Consider the following 15,364-nt stretch of genomic DNA (forward strand, 5'->3'; position numbering starts at 1 on the left):
TTGTTTCATTGATTAAAGTCTTCGAAAGTTTGAAGTGCTTTCTAAGTCAGTGGATAAGTAATGGGCGGATGTAATTTTTAGCTTAGATCAAGATCTTGAAACAATGCTTTTAAAAGTGGTTAAATGTGTCGCAAGGTTACATTTATGAGGCTGGTGCTCCGGAGGGCGAATTTTTTTTTAATAAACACAATGTCTTTGCAAAGGTTAGCCCAGGATAACCCACCTCCTTATTTTTTAACCAAACATTGTAAACAAAATTATCGAAAACAAATTTTTTTTAGATGGTTGAAGCAGGCATGCCGAAATGTGAATTTTTTATTTAAATCGATATGATTGTTTGCCCAAGCCCAGCCATTTTTTCGTTAGCCCAACCTTAGAAACAAAATTATCGGAAACGAAATTGAAAAGCTGTTTGAGGCTGGAGCCTACGAACTTTTTAATAAAAAATATGTGATATGTTTGCCCAAGGTTAGCCTAACTTTTCGTCACCCCATCCTAGAAAAACAATTATCTTAATAACAAATGTTTAAGCCGAAGTAATTTTGAAGATAATTTGTTTCCCAGGGTGGGGTATCTTCGGAAAACGAACCACAATGAGAAAACAATCATTTAGCAATTTTTTTGATTTTGCTGTGCTTTCAATTTGAAAATTTTTTTCTTCACAATTATTTGTTTATCAGGGTGGGCTATCCTGTGCTTAGTTAAATGAACTACACAGTTTTTATTAAAAAATTTGCGTTTCGGGGTGCTAACTTCATACAGCTTATTTATTACTATAGTGAAATGACATCAGATATTTTCTACCTTGACGTTGCCACCTGTTTGAATTTTTAAACAAGTAACTAAAACATGCCAATATGGGTATCAATCGAAAGCATCATAGACCAAGTATGATATGAAAACAACGCCCTTGTTAAATCCACATTATTGTTGAGCGCCCCTAAACACCTTGACCTATACCCGCTCGAAAATTGCACTCTTAGATAGATAGATTCTTATAAAACATATCGTCGTGATGGTCTCGGACTTTGTTGACCTTTCAGTCGCTGCCTTTCTGGCCAGCCTGTACAATTGCTCCTTTCCATCCACTCATCTGAGCCACGCATTCAAGAACTGTTCATGATCTAGACTCAACTAAAAAGATAAACTTCTGGGCGACCTGACTGTCGCTGAATATAACGCACCTCTTATTAGTGCAGCCCCGTTGCAGGTCAATTTCTGCACACTGTATGAAATAAATTTTTTCCTTAAGTCTCTCTATATTTCGAGAATGTGTAACATTGTTTCTCCCAAATCCCTCTTTAACAAAGTTTACCAAAGTGATCTTGGCTACCGGCTCCCATTACTATGTGTAGCTAACGCCTCTAACGTCTCGAATAAGTAGCACCTCTACTACCGCCGTTCATACCCTCGCAACTTCTCAGTATACTATGATGGGCCTCTTTTTCATCGTGTACTTCCATCTTAGGATCTTGGGGATGCATCCTCAGCATTTTCCTGCAATGCATCTGCAACAATTATTGCTTATTTAGCCTTTGGGTTTTTCGCACTAACTACGTAAGAGTCGGCCGTGACTCTCAAGCCCTTTGTCACATGATCTAACAGGTAGTACATCCATTACGATTTGCCACATGTAGTTCAGCGTTTTTCTCCTGGTAAAGAGTACTTTGTTGTTGATGTATATTGGACCGATTCTACATCATTCTTGTCAAATTTGGTTTGGAGACCAACCGGTTTCGGCGTTCCGCTATCATGATTGTCGATATTCGTTCTTTTCATTTCGATAAAATCAACACAACAAAACGAAACTGTACTTTGGTGTCTGTTTGGGTTGATGCTTAGCCCTACCTCTGTGAACCATCTTTTGTCAATCTCAGTGTTTTTCAATTATGTCACCAAGGGTGCTCTCAAATCTGTTAGTTCCAATTATAACGATGTTTACATTATATAACTAGTTATGTTTTGTAACCCAATACTTCGTGTAACTAGTAACTTTTTGCACCACGTTCCTTGTGTATCCGGTTACTTTTTGAATTCGTCACTTTTTTAATCAATTTCTTTTATGCCCTACTTTTTGTAATCAGGTACTTTTTGTTATGTCTTACTTTTTGTAACTCTGTTACTTTTTGCAACTCTGTCGCTTGTTGTAACTCTGTCACTTTCTGTCACTCTGTTACTTGTTGTAACTCTGTTACTTTTTGTAACTCTGTTACTTTTTGTAACTCTGTTACTTTTTGTAACTCTGTCACTTTTTGTAACTCTGTTACTTTTTGTAACTCTGTTACTTTTTGCAACTCTGTTACTTTTTGTAACTCTGTTAGTTTTCGTAACTCTGTTACTTTTTGTAACTCTGTTACTTTTTGTATCTCTGTTACTTTTTTGTAACTCTGTTACTTTTTGTAATTCTGTTACTTTTTTAACTCTGTTATTACTGTAACTCTGTTACTTTTTGTAACTCTATTATTACTGTAACTCTGTTACTTTTTGTAACTCTGTTACTTTCGTCACTCTGTTGCTTTTTGTAACCCTGTTACTTTTTGTAACTCCGTCACTTTTTGTAACTCTGTTACTTTTTGTAACTCTGTTACTTTTTGTAACTCTGTTACTTTTCGTAACTCTGCTAATTTTTTTGGCCCTGTTAGTTTTTGTAATTCTGGTGCTTTTTGTACATCTGTTACCTTTTGTAACTCTGTTAATTTTTGTAACTCCCTTATTTTTGTAACACTGGTCTTTTTGTAACTTTGTTGCTTTTTGTAACTTTGTTCCTTTTTGTAACTCTGTTAGTTTTTGTAACTCTGTTACTTTTTGTAACTCTGTTACTTTTTGTGACTCTGTTACTTTTGTAACTCTGCTACTTTTTGTAAGTCTGTTACTTTTTGTAACTCAGTTACTTTTTCTAACTCGGCTACTTTTTGTAACTCTGCTACTTTTTGTAACTCTGTTACTTTTTCTAACTCTGTTACTTTTTCTAACTCTGTTACTTTTTGTAACTCTGTTACTTTTTCTAACTCTGTTACTTTTTCTAACTCTATTACTTTTTGTAACTGTTACATTTTGTAACTCTGTTACTTTTTGTAACTCTTTTACTTTTTGTATCTCTGTTACTTTTTGTAACTCTGTTACTTTTTGTAACTGTATTACTTTTTGTAACTCTGTTACTTTTTGTAACTCTGTTACTTTTTGTAACTTTGTTACTTTTTGAAACTCTGTTGTAACTCTATTACTTTTTGTAACTCTGTTACTTTTTGTAACTTTGTTACTTTTTGAAACTCTGTTGTAACTCTGTGACTTTTTGAAACTCTGTTGTAACTCGGTGACTTTTTGTACCAGTAACACTTTTCAAACAGTAACATTTGCAACCAGTTACACTTTGCAACCAGAAAAGTTTGTAAAAACTTACTCTTTGTAATCAGTTACACTTTGTAGCCAGATAAATTTGTAACCACTTATTATTTGTATCCAGTCAATATAGTGCTGTGTACCGAAGAAAACGTCGAAATATAAAAAATTCTGACAATGAATAAATTATCTTAATAAGTGACGAATTCTTAGACTTTGTATGTAAATATTGGACTATGGTACAGACTTGCCAATTTAATACCGAAGTTTTAATTCAGGTAATTCCAAAGATAATGTTAAAGGCAAATTGACTAGAAGCATAACCGAAAATGCTGAAGTATTCTCCTGTTAATATAAGTACGGAATACCAACAAAAAATTTAAAAGCCACGCTGCAATTTAGCCAAAGACTTAGCATTAAGAAAAAACGTATTCTTTGTAAATGTCTCATGTTACTTCGATCTTTGAGTGAATTCAGCGTTGAGTAGTTTGACCAATTTGCACAACTCTTGAGCGAAAAGGCGAGATATATGAAATGCGCTCTTTACTTAAAAAGTGTCTCTACTAGTTGCTGAGCTCTGTGCTGGAATTCGCTCTTTTTATTAACAAATAGAGCGGTTGCGCATGCGCATGCACATACAATCAAAACTATTAATAAATAATACTATAACGGCTAGCTTCAATAAGCAGCATACAAAGAGCGTATTAAGCATATCGGCGACGTTTACGCGTTAATTTTGTATCATTTATTGCAATTTGGCTTTTTTGGGACTTCGTTATAAACTTTTTCCAATGTTTGTGCTCAATGCTTTTTGTAAAAGCTTCACCACCTTGCTCTTTGGAATTCTGCAAACGAGTGCAATTGTTTTGACACTTTTTCTTAAGTTACTTTAGGCGTTACTCTTGTGTGCACGAGTGTGTTCATGGCGTAAAGTAATAAATTTACAAATGGATAAAAAGAAAAAAGTCAGGTTGCAGTGACTATTGACGGCATTGAACACACACAAACACATATGTAATAGAATATTGCGAGTCTTAAAAAAATATAAAACATTTTTTCAAGTTTTGTTGTACAACATTTCGGCTCTTAGTTCGATCAACTTGCCTACAGCGTATGTATGCAGTTGACTTTTTGTTGCTCGCATTTGGGAGGCTATTGTAAATGATTTTTGGCCACTGCTAAATCACCGAAGTTGCTTTCGTCTGCAGTCATTTGCTTAAAGTTAGTGAACGCGCTAATATCGCAGTGTACGTCCTGTTTTAACGCTTGCTATTGCTGTGGCTGTCCGTTTGTGCTTACGACGAGTTGAGTGCGCTTTGATTTTGTGGTACGAAAATTTTTATTCATATATCTCTATAGTTGCTGACTGCATATAATGGCTTTGTTGTTAGCAATTTTCTTTGGTTTTTTGTTTTTGTAATGTGTATTGCGATTGCAGTTTTCAAATGCACCTTTTACCTACGTTTCGTTTTTGGCAATATAAAAATATTTAATAGCAACTCTTATGAGGAACTTGCGAAGTTTACAAGGCATACAATAAGTGCAAAATTTTGAACTTTTCGCAGCTTTTTTGTGTAAATTTTTATATCTGCGCTAAAATGCTGGAAGCATGTAAATATTACAACATTTATTTGGTCTGTAAAATTTAATTAAATCATATTGCGTGTATATGTAAGCTTGGCTTTGTAAAAGTAATATCGAAATGTGCTTTGTCAATTATTTTAATTGTTTTGATTTCACGTAAACGAAAATGCAAAAGTAAGCTCAAATGTCAATTTAATTTCTAGACCCTTTTACATGTAGCATGGATATGTTCACTTTGGAGTGCATGAATTTACTCACGAACTTAATTAAGTCAAAATGTTGTTTAGACACAAAATCGAATTTCATAGTTCACATGATAAAATAGTAAGAGTCCCGCTAGGGTCTAAAAAAGGCTTTCAGAGCAAATCCGAAAAAATAGACAACACTGGTAAAGAACTGAAATTAAATTATGGTGTTTTACAACATGAAAATCGTGAAGTTGATGTACTACTTTTCTATGAATCTTATTTTATAAAAAAAAGAAATATTTAAATCGTACATTATGTGCTTTCAATGTATCTTGTTCCACCTGTCACAAGCTAAAATCTTAATATATAAAAAACACGTGTCACAACATTTTTGGGCCCGATGGGCCCCTAAACTACTGAACCGATTTTGAGTTTTTGAGTCAGACGGAAAAAGCTTAATAAAATGTATGCAGATAGGCCAAATTTAGAACAGGACAACGTGTGCCGTATCTTCTAGTTATATTATATTTTTTCCATGTTATATATATAAGAGGGTGGTCCTTATACGGGTGAATTATTTTTTTTTTTTTGATTTTTTGGCACGCCACCATATCAATATAAAAATGTGGAAAAGCACAGCTATCTATACTCTTTTGTTTCAGCAACTGATTTCTCGAATTACTATTTTCCATTAATATTAACATCACTCAAAAGCAAAAGAGTGCCCTTATTGGGTATAGGAAATCGTTTCATACCTATAGCTTGTTTAAAGAATTGTCTAAAATTCGAGTTTTTTATACATAAAATTTACTAAATTTAAAAGTAAATTATCCTCCAGTTGCCCCCATTTATCCACAATTTCACACTTCAGTGGGTTTGTTGAGCTATATTGGTGGTTTTTGGCATAGACTCTACGTGCTAATATTCGCGATATATTCTCCAGCGAACAAGCTGGCCAACCAAAACAATATTTTCAGAAAAACCTTTTTATGTATTGCGACTGGCATATATGGGTGCATTGTTCTGCTGAAAAGTTCACCGTTTTTCATTATTTTCTCGTAAAAAGGGAAGAAGACTGCATTGAAGTACATTAACTTATTGCGAGCTCTTCATTTTTGATCTCAGAAAGTGCAGTTCTAGTACGGCGTCGCCTGTAAATGTTCCCCAAATCATCAATAATCCACCTCCAAAATTTCTCTTTGAAAAAATTTGGGGCTCCTTCTTCAAATGTCTCCAATATCCTCTATTTCCGTCCGGGCCATCTAAGCTCCATTTTTTCTTACCTGAAAATAAAACTTTCAACAAAAGGCGAGACATAAATATCGGTTCAAAAAAGCAATTAAACTTCCTTACTTGAGACCAGTCCATTTTCATATGTTTCTTGGCAAACTCAATGCGAGCATTTTTATGTCGCTGTGTGAAGAAAGGAGCAATCTTCAATTTTTGGCGGCAAATATTTAGAACTTCTTGGAGAATCCTCCTTTTTGTTGATTTGCTTACGCTTTTCCTCACGGGCGTCGCTAATTTCGAACAGCTCAGCGAGGAGTTGCTGGTGTTTGTTATTATAGTTCGCCTATAGTGATCCGAAAGCTTTCGTTTTGGAGACCCAAATCTTTTTTACCATATTCCGGCGTATTTGACAAAAAGTTGCTCACAACCTTGCGACTCCGATAATTTTTTTGTAATTTTTTTGAGGACCTAAATTTTGCCACTATCGGTTTCCGTTAATTTTATTCCACCTGGTATTTTTATCACCCTTGGCTTAGATTTATACCTACAAAAGAGAAGAAGTTCGTTAAGAATCAACTTTTCGCTTAGAGAGTAATTTTTTAAATGAGTGCAATAGTTATGAAACGATTTTATAAGCACAATCTAGGAAGTGTTTTGCTTATTTATAACGGTCAATAAATGCAGGAGAGATATTCGAAAAATTTAAAGAAATGTGTAGTATAGTTATATGAGACGCAGTATATTTACTTTTTTTATACTTTTCATGAACATGAAATGGTATATTAACTTTGGTCCGATGTTTGTAACGTTGAAAAATATAGAATATAGACTCACCATTAAGTATACCGAATTGATCAGGGCGACGAACTGAGTTGATATAGCCATGTCCGTCTGTCTGTTTGAACGCAAACTAGTCCCTCAAATTTTGAGATATCTCAATGAAATTTTGCACAAGGATGTCTTTTTGTATTATATTACCACGTACCACTATAACATATATCTCCCATACAACCGATCGTTCAGATAAGACGATTTTGGTCATTCCTGCCGCAATTTAGAAAGTATAAACGTGAAACACGGTGATATATATTTTAATATATCATAGAGGGTATCCTGAAAAAATCACCTTGATCGCAGCTATATAGTTATATCGTATACAATCGATCGTTCAGATAGAAAGATTTTTGGCCATTTCTCCCTCAGTTTCCAATATAAAAACGTAACACTTGATGATATATATTCTAATATATCATAGATTTTCTGTAAAAATCATTTCGATCGGAGCTATATATAATATTTATCCCATACAACCGATCGTTCAGATAAGGGGTTTTCTCCCATTTTTTTATATTTATCTTAAAATAGTTTAGGTACGTACATCTGTTCACTATATATTTCTTATCTTTACAGCGCATTATTTTCAGAATACGAATGGGATAAGATTATTGTTCAGCCGCATTCATGAAAGGTATGAAATCTTCGGCACAGCCGAAGAGAGTCCCGTCTTTACTCGTTTCAAGTACTTTTCAACAATTTTTTGTTTAGAATAACTTAGATAATCTTTAGGGGAATAAGCAGACCTTTTCGAAAACCTACATTAAAAATTTAATTTCTGTTTTTCCTTTTTTATCATTTTTTTTAAAATGATTTTTCTAATAGTTTAACCTTCGGTTGCGACCTCCATTCATTTTTTAAAAGTCGAAAAATAAGGATCAGCTTAATACACAGTTATTTATAGTCACAAGGGTGCTTCGCCCACTACAACTCCCGGGCAAAGTAACATCACAATTTTGGAGAATATGTTTTTTAAATTAGAAATAAACTTTCTAATCGTGGGCGCTCATCGGAAGTGATTTGGAAAACACCACGAGTGTATTTCTACCATAAAAACTTTTCAATGAAAATTCATTTCCTTTGCGGATGCCGTTTGTAGTCGGCATAAAACAAGTAGGTCCCGTCCCAACAATTTGTAGAAACAATTAAAGGGAGCACGACCCAAATTGGAAGAGAAGCTAGTCCTAAATCTCATCGCAGGTAAATCACACCAAGCATTTGTTTTAACTAAGGTACAAATTGCATTTAAGTTTCCCATTAAACCACATGGGAAAGCAAGTTTCGAAGAGATTTTTATAGTTTGTGTGAATTTTCAAAGTCTATTAATTTCAAACTTCTATAATCAGACAACTCTCCTTAAAGTTAAAAAAAAGCACACTGTCGATTAAAAGAATATGGAAGTCGACATTTGTAATTCAAGCTTATCTGTAATTTTCTTAAGTCTACTGATTATATTATAACTCAACATAAAACATAAAAGTTAAAAGCTGCATATTGAAAAAATCCCTGTGGCTATTATTCAAAACCGCTTTTTGAAGCGTATTTAAATTCGAATTATATTGTTCAATTGTAATAAGCAAGTATGTGTTTGTAGTATGCTACAAATGCTTACAGGAAGTTCGTTTCCTAAGTCTTTGGTTTTTTTCATTACAATCGCTTGCATCGTGCCTGTTTCTTAAGTCCTTAGGTCCTAAAAAACGGTTAGGGAATTTAACATCTACTCTGATAGCCAAGCGGCTATCAAGGCCTTGAGCTCAACTACAGTGCGATCGAGGGTGGTCTGGGAGTGCCTGACAACGCTTGCGATTGCATCGAATTATTTTACAATTAAGATTATCTGTGTGATATCTCGGGTAACTGTCAAGTGGATCTCTTAGCCCGCATCGGTACAACTGAACCGGATGAAGATGGCTGTAGAGATTTCTGAATCTCGCTGGCCACCTGTGGATTGCTCCTCCATAGCTGGGCCTCGAGTCAGCTCAGCAAACGTTGGGCGGACATCACTTCTTGCAGGGTAGCAAGATCTTTCTGGCCGAAAGTGGATGGCAGGAGGTCTGCTGAATAATTGGGTTCACTAAGGCTCACCTATCAATGGTAATTGGGGTTTTGACAGGGCACTGTCCCATGGGTATCCATGCGGTACGTCTCAATATACTGGAAACTCCATCCTGCTGCAGCTGTATGGAGGATGATGAGGTGGAATCACCAAATCACTTTATGCTTGATTGCCCAGCTTTTGCCAGAACTAGGCGAAAGTACATCGATCGCGACTCACTTGGATCTCCCGAGGTTTAATCCAAATTTGAGATCGGTATCATTCGGAGCTTTATCGTTGCAACCCAACGATTCTCTAAGTAGCTAGACCTAAGTCACCGTTATTTTTGGTGTATGTGGTATCACAACGGACCTTCGTGTTGTCCAAGTGAGCTATCCTTATCAGGGCAGCTACCACCTAACCTAATTTAACCTAGCGCCTAATCGAGAAATCCATGGAAAATCGTAAGTCCCAGTTTCTAATCGCACCACTTATTAATTTTCAATATATCTAGAATATACACTAATTATATAATTAATATATATAATTATATAAATAATTCTGGATATATTGAAAATTAATTAGGGGACCGATTAGAACAAGAACACTCTTTTACATCTAAAAATTAACATCATCCAATTAAGAAAAAACTCAGTAATAGAACTAAGAAACTCAAAATACTTTCGTTTTGACTGCTTCAATAGTGAACTCTCTCTTTAAACTAGTGTTAAATACCTTGGAGTTAAAATACTGAGACAACAAACTTAACTGGAATGTCAATATGGAAAGACGAGTAGAGAAAGCGCACATCGCGTATTCTCGTACAGCAGAAACGTTAGCAGAAAATGGGGCCTCTGACCCAAATTTTTATACCCAGCATGCTTTGCACACATAGTATATTAACTTTGGTTGGATTACGGTTGGTTGTACAGGTATAAAGGAATCGATATATGTATAGACTTCCATATATCAAAACCATCAATATCGAAAAAAAAAATTGATTGAGGCATGTCCGTCCGTCCGCCCATTAACACGATAACTTGAGTAAATATTTAGGTGCACGAGCTTATTTTGGTACACGAGCTTATCTGGACCCAGAATAAATTGGTATTTAAAATGAGCGTAATCGGGTGATAACCACGCCCACTTTTTAAATATATAACATTTTGGAAAACACAAAAAACCTGATTATTTAGTAAATAATACAACTAGAATGTTGAAATCTGACATGCGGACTGATATTGAGACTCTTCATAAAAATCTGAAATTTTTTTTTAAAATGGGCATGGCACCGCCCACTTGTGATAAAATCAATTTTACAAATGTATTAATCATACATCAAAAAGATTTTTAAAAGGGTCGTGGACGAATAAAATAAGCTATATCTTTGCAAAAGAGAACTTTATCTATGGTACTTCATTTCCCAAGTGGATTTATAACAAGAAATAGGAAAAAATTCAAATATTAAAAAATGGGCGTGGCACCGCCGCTTTTACGACTAAGCATTTTTCTATGTTTCGGGAGCCATAAATCGAAGAAAAATTAACGGACCGTAATAAAATTGGGTACACAAATATTCCCTATAGCAGGAAATATTTCTAGAGAAAATGGACGGGATGGGTTAAAGACACGGCAACTTAGATATAAAAAAAGTTTAAAAGGGTCGTAGACTAGAATAATAAGCTATAACTTAGCAAACATTATTTTTGAATCAATGATATTTCACTTATCAAGTTCTATTGGTAGAGGAAATGGGGAGACATTTTTTTTAATTGAAGCTCACGCATTATATACAATGTTCGGTTACACCCGAACTTAGACATCTTTACTTGCTTATATTGATATACACAGCGGCATAAGACCCATTCTATCGTACGGACCTACAGGTACTCTTTAAAGCTATTTGTTCAGCATTAAACTTAGGGATTATAGTTGCTGGAACGAGAAGAAGTATACTGGCAGCGGCATCTTAAGGAGGCTGTTCCATAAGAATTCGACCACAGACTATCTTTTGCCACATTGAACTGTGACAAAAATTTATAGGTAATGGCTAGAATCGATGGTGGGTTTGTAAGCCGTCTTAATATGTAAGGTGTGATCTCACTCTACGATGATGGATCCAAAATGGACCATAGTGTTATCTAAAGGGTCTTCTCTAAACCGCCGTCATCATATTTCTTCTCCCACCCTAAAAGCTGAGGTACGAGGAATAGGGAGAGCATGTTGTTTAGTGTTCGAGAATCCTGTAAGTAGTCGAGAAAAAATAACAATTTTGCAAATAACGATTGCGTCCTTAGATGTTACTTACCAATCTCAAGAGAAACGCAGCTCGTTATTGGTACATTTTAAATTATCAAACAAGTTTAGCCTATCAACGATCAGAAAAGAACAGAAAATTTACTGAATAAGACTAGAAACGAAATATTTAGGGTCACAAAAATAATAAGAAGATACTGGCCCTTGTGAGTACATGCAAATAGAAGGAGAATCCTCATCAACAACAAGTGTATGAGCTGTAACCAAGAGGGATGTAAGGCCGAAGTAACCGATCTCACTCGCAAATATTCAGACATAGCTAATATTAGATCCAGTACTTAAGCTAATTTTGTGCAGCACGATTTTAGGGCGACATCAAACCCCTCTATGAAGGACATCAGTAGATATTTTGATCTTAGCAAATGGTTTAAGAAAAACATGGTCAGTACACAGTAATTTAAAATACATGATAGTTAATCGGTTACAGAAGAAAGTGCATCAAAAAGTAGCCTTTACCAGTACTAAACCCTGGTTTTGATGGCCAGGAGCATTAATAAGTTTTGCTTATCGACGAGTCAAAGTCCAATATTTTTCTTAGCGATGGAAGAACAAAAGTGTGAAGAAAGAAAAATTCTCCATTCGCTAGGAAGAATTTCATATCAGCTATAAAGCATGGTGGCGGCAGTATTATGGTTTGGGGAGCTGTTGTGGCATTTGGAGTTGGTAGAATTACATTAATGAGGGTAATATATATCGTTTTAGATATAGGTCTTTATTTGAAGATATTTGGAAACCAGCGGTGGATAAATTGAATGTTCGTGCAGATTGGATCTTTTGGAAGGATGACGATCTAAAGATTATCACACGGCTCATAATGCTAAGCATTGGCTGATTCAGTATCCTCCAAGACAAAAAGACACATCATATAAAGTCCAGATTTAAATATATTTGGGAAATTTAAAAACGCAAATTTAAAAAAAAAGGTTTCTAGCAGAGCTAACAAATTTAGTAGTCTCAATAACATGATGGCTTCAGGCTGGTTTTGATTCTAACGTTGGACCGCCTAAATACTACGAAACAATATTATTTAGTGTTACTTGGAGTTGTTATGGGTAGTGTATGTAAACTTTTATCAATGTTGTTGTAACGTTTGTTCCCATAAATTTGCTATTTACTATTAATAAAATAATTTTTTTTAGTTTATTATTATCAGAAAATGGTTTAAAATAAAAATGTATAAGCACCTTTTTCATATAAGTTATTAGTTTTTCAATACAGCGGAAATAGGGGGTCCGTTACTGTATCTGTATAATGCCGATTCCGCACGATAGCTACAAGCAGATGAGTTTTCTTTAAAAAGCTCCTCATGGCAAGAATCCATTGCCGAGGGGGCTACCACGCTTTGAAAAGCTTTCTTCTAATAGCAAAGAAAAAAAAAAGCAAGTAAGGACGGGACGGGGCTGTGCCGAAGACCTCATACCTTTCATGAATGGGGCTGAACAGTAATCTTATCCCGTTCGTAATCTCCAAATAATCGGATGTATAAGATGAGAAATATATAGTGAACAGAGATACATACCTAAACGATTTTTAAGATAAATATAAAATAAAAAATGGCAAAGGGGGTTTATCTGAACGATCGGTTGTATGGGATATATAGTATATATAGCTCCGATCAAAATGGTTTTTACAGGAAATCTTCTATGATATATTAGAATAAATATCACCAAGTTTAACGTTTTTATATTGGAAATTAAGGGAAGAAGTGCCAAAAACTTTTCTATCTGAATGATCCGTTGCATGGGATATATAATATATATAGATCCGATCAAAGTGGTTTTTTCAGTATATCTTCTATGATATATTATAATATATCACCGAGTTTCATGTTTATACTTTCTAAATTGCTGCAGGAATGACCAAAATCGTCTTATCTGAACGATCGGTTGTATGTGAGATATATGTTGTAATGGTCCGATCATACCGGATCCGACAAATAAAAAAAAATAAATGTAATAACCTCGATAACTTCCGAAGAGATCTAAGGCCGAGCTTCTTTTCCAATTTGCATCGTGATCCCCTTGATTTTCCCTACAAATTGGCCGGACGGGACCTACATGATTTTATGCCGACTCCGAACGGCATCTGCAAGGCAGATGAGTTTTCACTGAGAGCTTTTCATGGCAGAAATACACCCGGAGCGCTTGCCAAACACTGCCGAGGGGCGACCCCGCTTAGAAAAATTGTCTTCTAATTGAAAAACCTTATTTTTAAAATTTTTGATTTTTGTTTTGCCCGGGGTTTGAACCCAGGGCATCCGGTGTGGTAGGCGGAGCACGCTATCATCACACCACGGTGGCCGTCCGACAAATGTCTAATATAATACCAAAATACATCCTTGTGCCAGATTTCATTGAGATATCTCAAAATTTGAGCTAGTCGCTCAAACAGACAGACGGACAGACGGACGGACGGACGGACAGACAGACATGGCTATATCAACTCAGTTCGTCGCCCTGATCAATTCGGTATACTTAATGGTGAGTTTATCTTCTATATTTCTCAACGTTACAAACATCGGACCAAATTTAATATACCATTTCTTGTTCATGAAAGGTATAAAAATGTTTCTTAATTGAGGCCGAGACCTTCAGTGTAGTAGACTGAGCACGCCATCACAAAGATAAATACTGAATTTGTCAACGAAGTGATTTTCTGAACCGTGGCGTTTTGCCTCAGTTTAAGTATCCAATGAACTTACCCAATATACCTTTTAGACAAATCTAGTGCTTTATATGTTTGCCAAATCAGTATTAAAAATAAAAATATCAAAATTTTTCTTCCTTTTCAGATTCCTTCGATTGTATTAGACTTGCAGAACATAGCTCAAAAAGCTTAAGTGACCTGTCAGCCAACAAATACAGACACTCACACATATATATATATATATAAATCAAAGCAAACAAAGTAAAAAAATGCAGTTAATACGATGCATTTTGAGCCTTCTCCTTGCGCTTGGCATATTTACACTTTGCCTGGCTGTGCCTGCCGTACGCGTCAAACGTCAGCGAGATGATCTGCTCACAGCCGACCCGGAAGGTGCAAATGCGATCAACGGCGAATTGAATCCTATGAATGCAGAGGTAATATATACTTACTAAGCAAAAAAAAAAAAAAAAAAAACAACAAGCATAACACAAAAGCACAAGCGGTGCTGTTAAATAATTCGTTATGCGTCATCACCATCATCATGCAACAAACTTGCCTCGTGGCATAAATGCATTATGATGTTGCATGCAACAACTGACTGACTACGCGACTATAAATTGTGCTACAACCAAAAAACACATTATTTTGGGGCCACTTGCTTGTATTTTTTGGTGTTTAGTAGATGTATGTATCTGTATTTGTTTTGCAAGTTATGTTGTTTATTTAGTTGTTTGGAGGTTTGGGGGTTACTTGGCATAAAATGGGTCGATTTTATTTGGTTTTTTGCTTTGTCATTGAACGTTCAGGAGGAGATTGTAAAAGACGGAAATACTTGAATGTAATTTTGTGTACATCTATATATATACATATATACGTACATTCATTTTAACGTTTGTATATTTGTAGGTGAATGCAAATAAAACATTTAGATCTCAGCAAATATACATACAAGCTTATATATGTATGTATGTATATAGCGATTAACACTGCAGGAAGCAAAAGTGTTTAATTTGCATTGTTGTAGCTACACACTGGCTTCACACTGGCTTGGTTTCTGTTGTTGTTATGCAAGAGGCTGCCTTAAGATTTTGCGAGTGACGATTAAAATATTATATCACTTTCTTTCACTACACCAACATTAAGTTTGCAATTGTTTAATTGAAAGGAGAATGGACAATGTTTTTATCAT

General features: G+C 35.2%; 1 protein-coding gene across 1 annotated transcript in view; it reads left to right on the plus strand.

The window, feature by feature from the left end:
- The first annotated feature begins 4,496 nt into the window (after positions 1-4,496).
- Positions 4,497-15,364, plus strand: part of LOC137248826 (uncharacterized) — a 35,229-nt gene continuing 24,361 nt past the window's right edge. The window contains exons 1-2 of the mRNA XM_067779723.1: positions 4,497-4,666; positions 14,318-14,609. Coding sequence (XP_067635824.1) covers positions 14,442-14,609 — 168 coding nt within the window. The 5' untranslated portion in view covers positions 4,497-4,666; positions 14,318-14,441. The remainder of the gene's footprint in view (positions 4,667-14,317; positions 14,610-15,364) is intronic.

This window comes from Eurosta solidaginis, chromosome 4 (genome assembly GCF_040869045.1).
Source record: "Eurosta solidaginis isolate ZX-2024a chromosome 4, ASM4086904v1, whole genome shotgun sequence".
In the NCBI taxonomy this organism is placed as follows: Eukaryota; Metazoa; Arthropoda; class Insecta; order Diptera; family Tephritidae; genus Eurosta; species Eurosta solidaginis.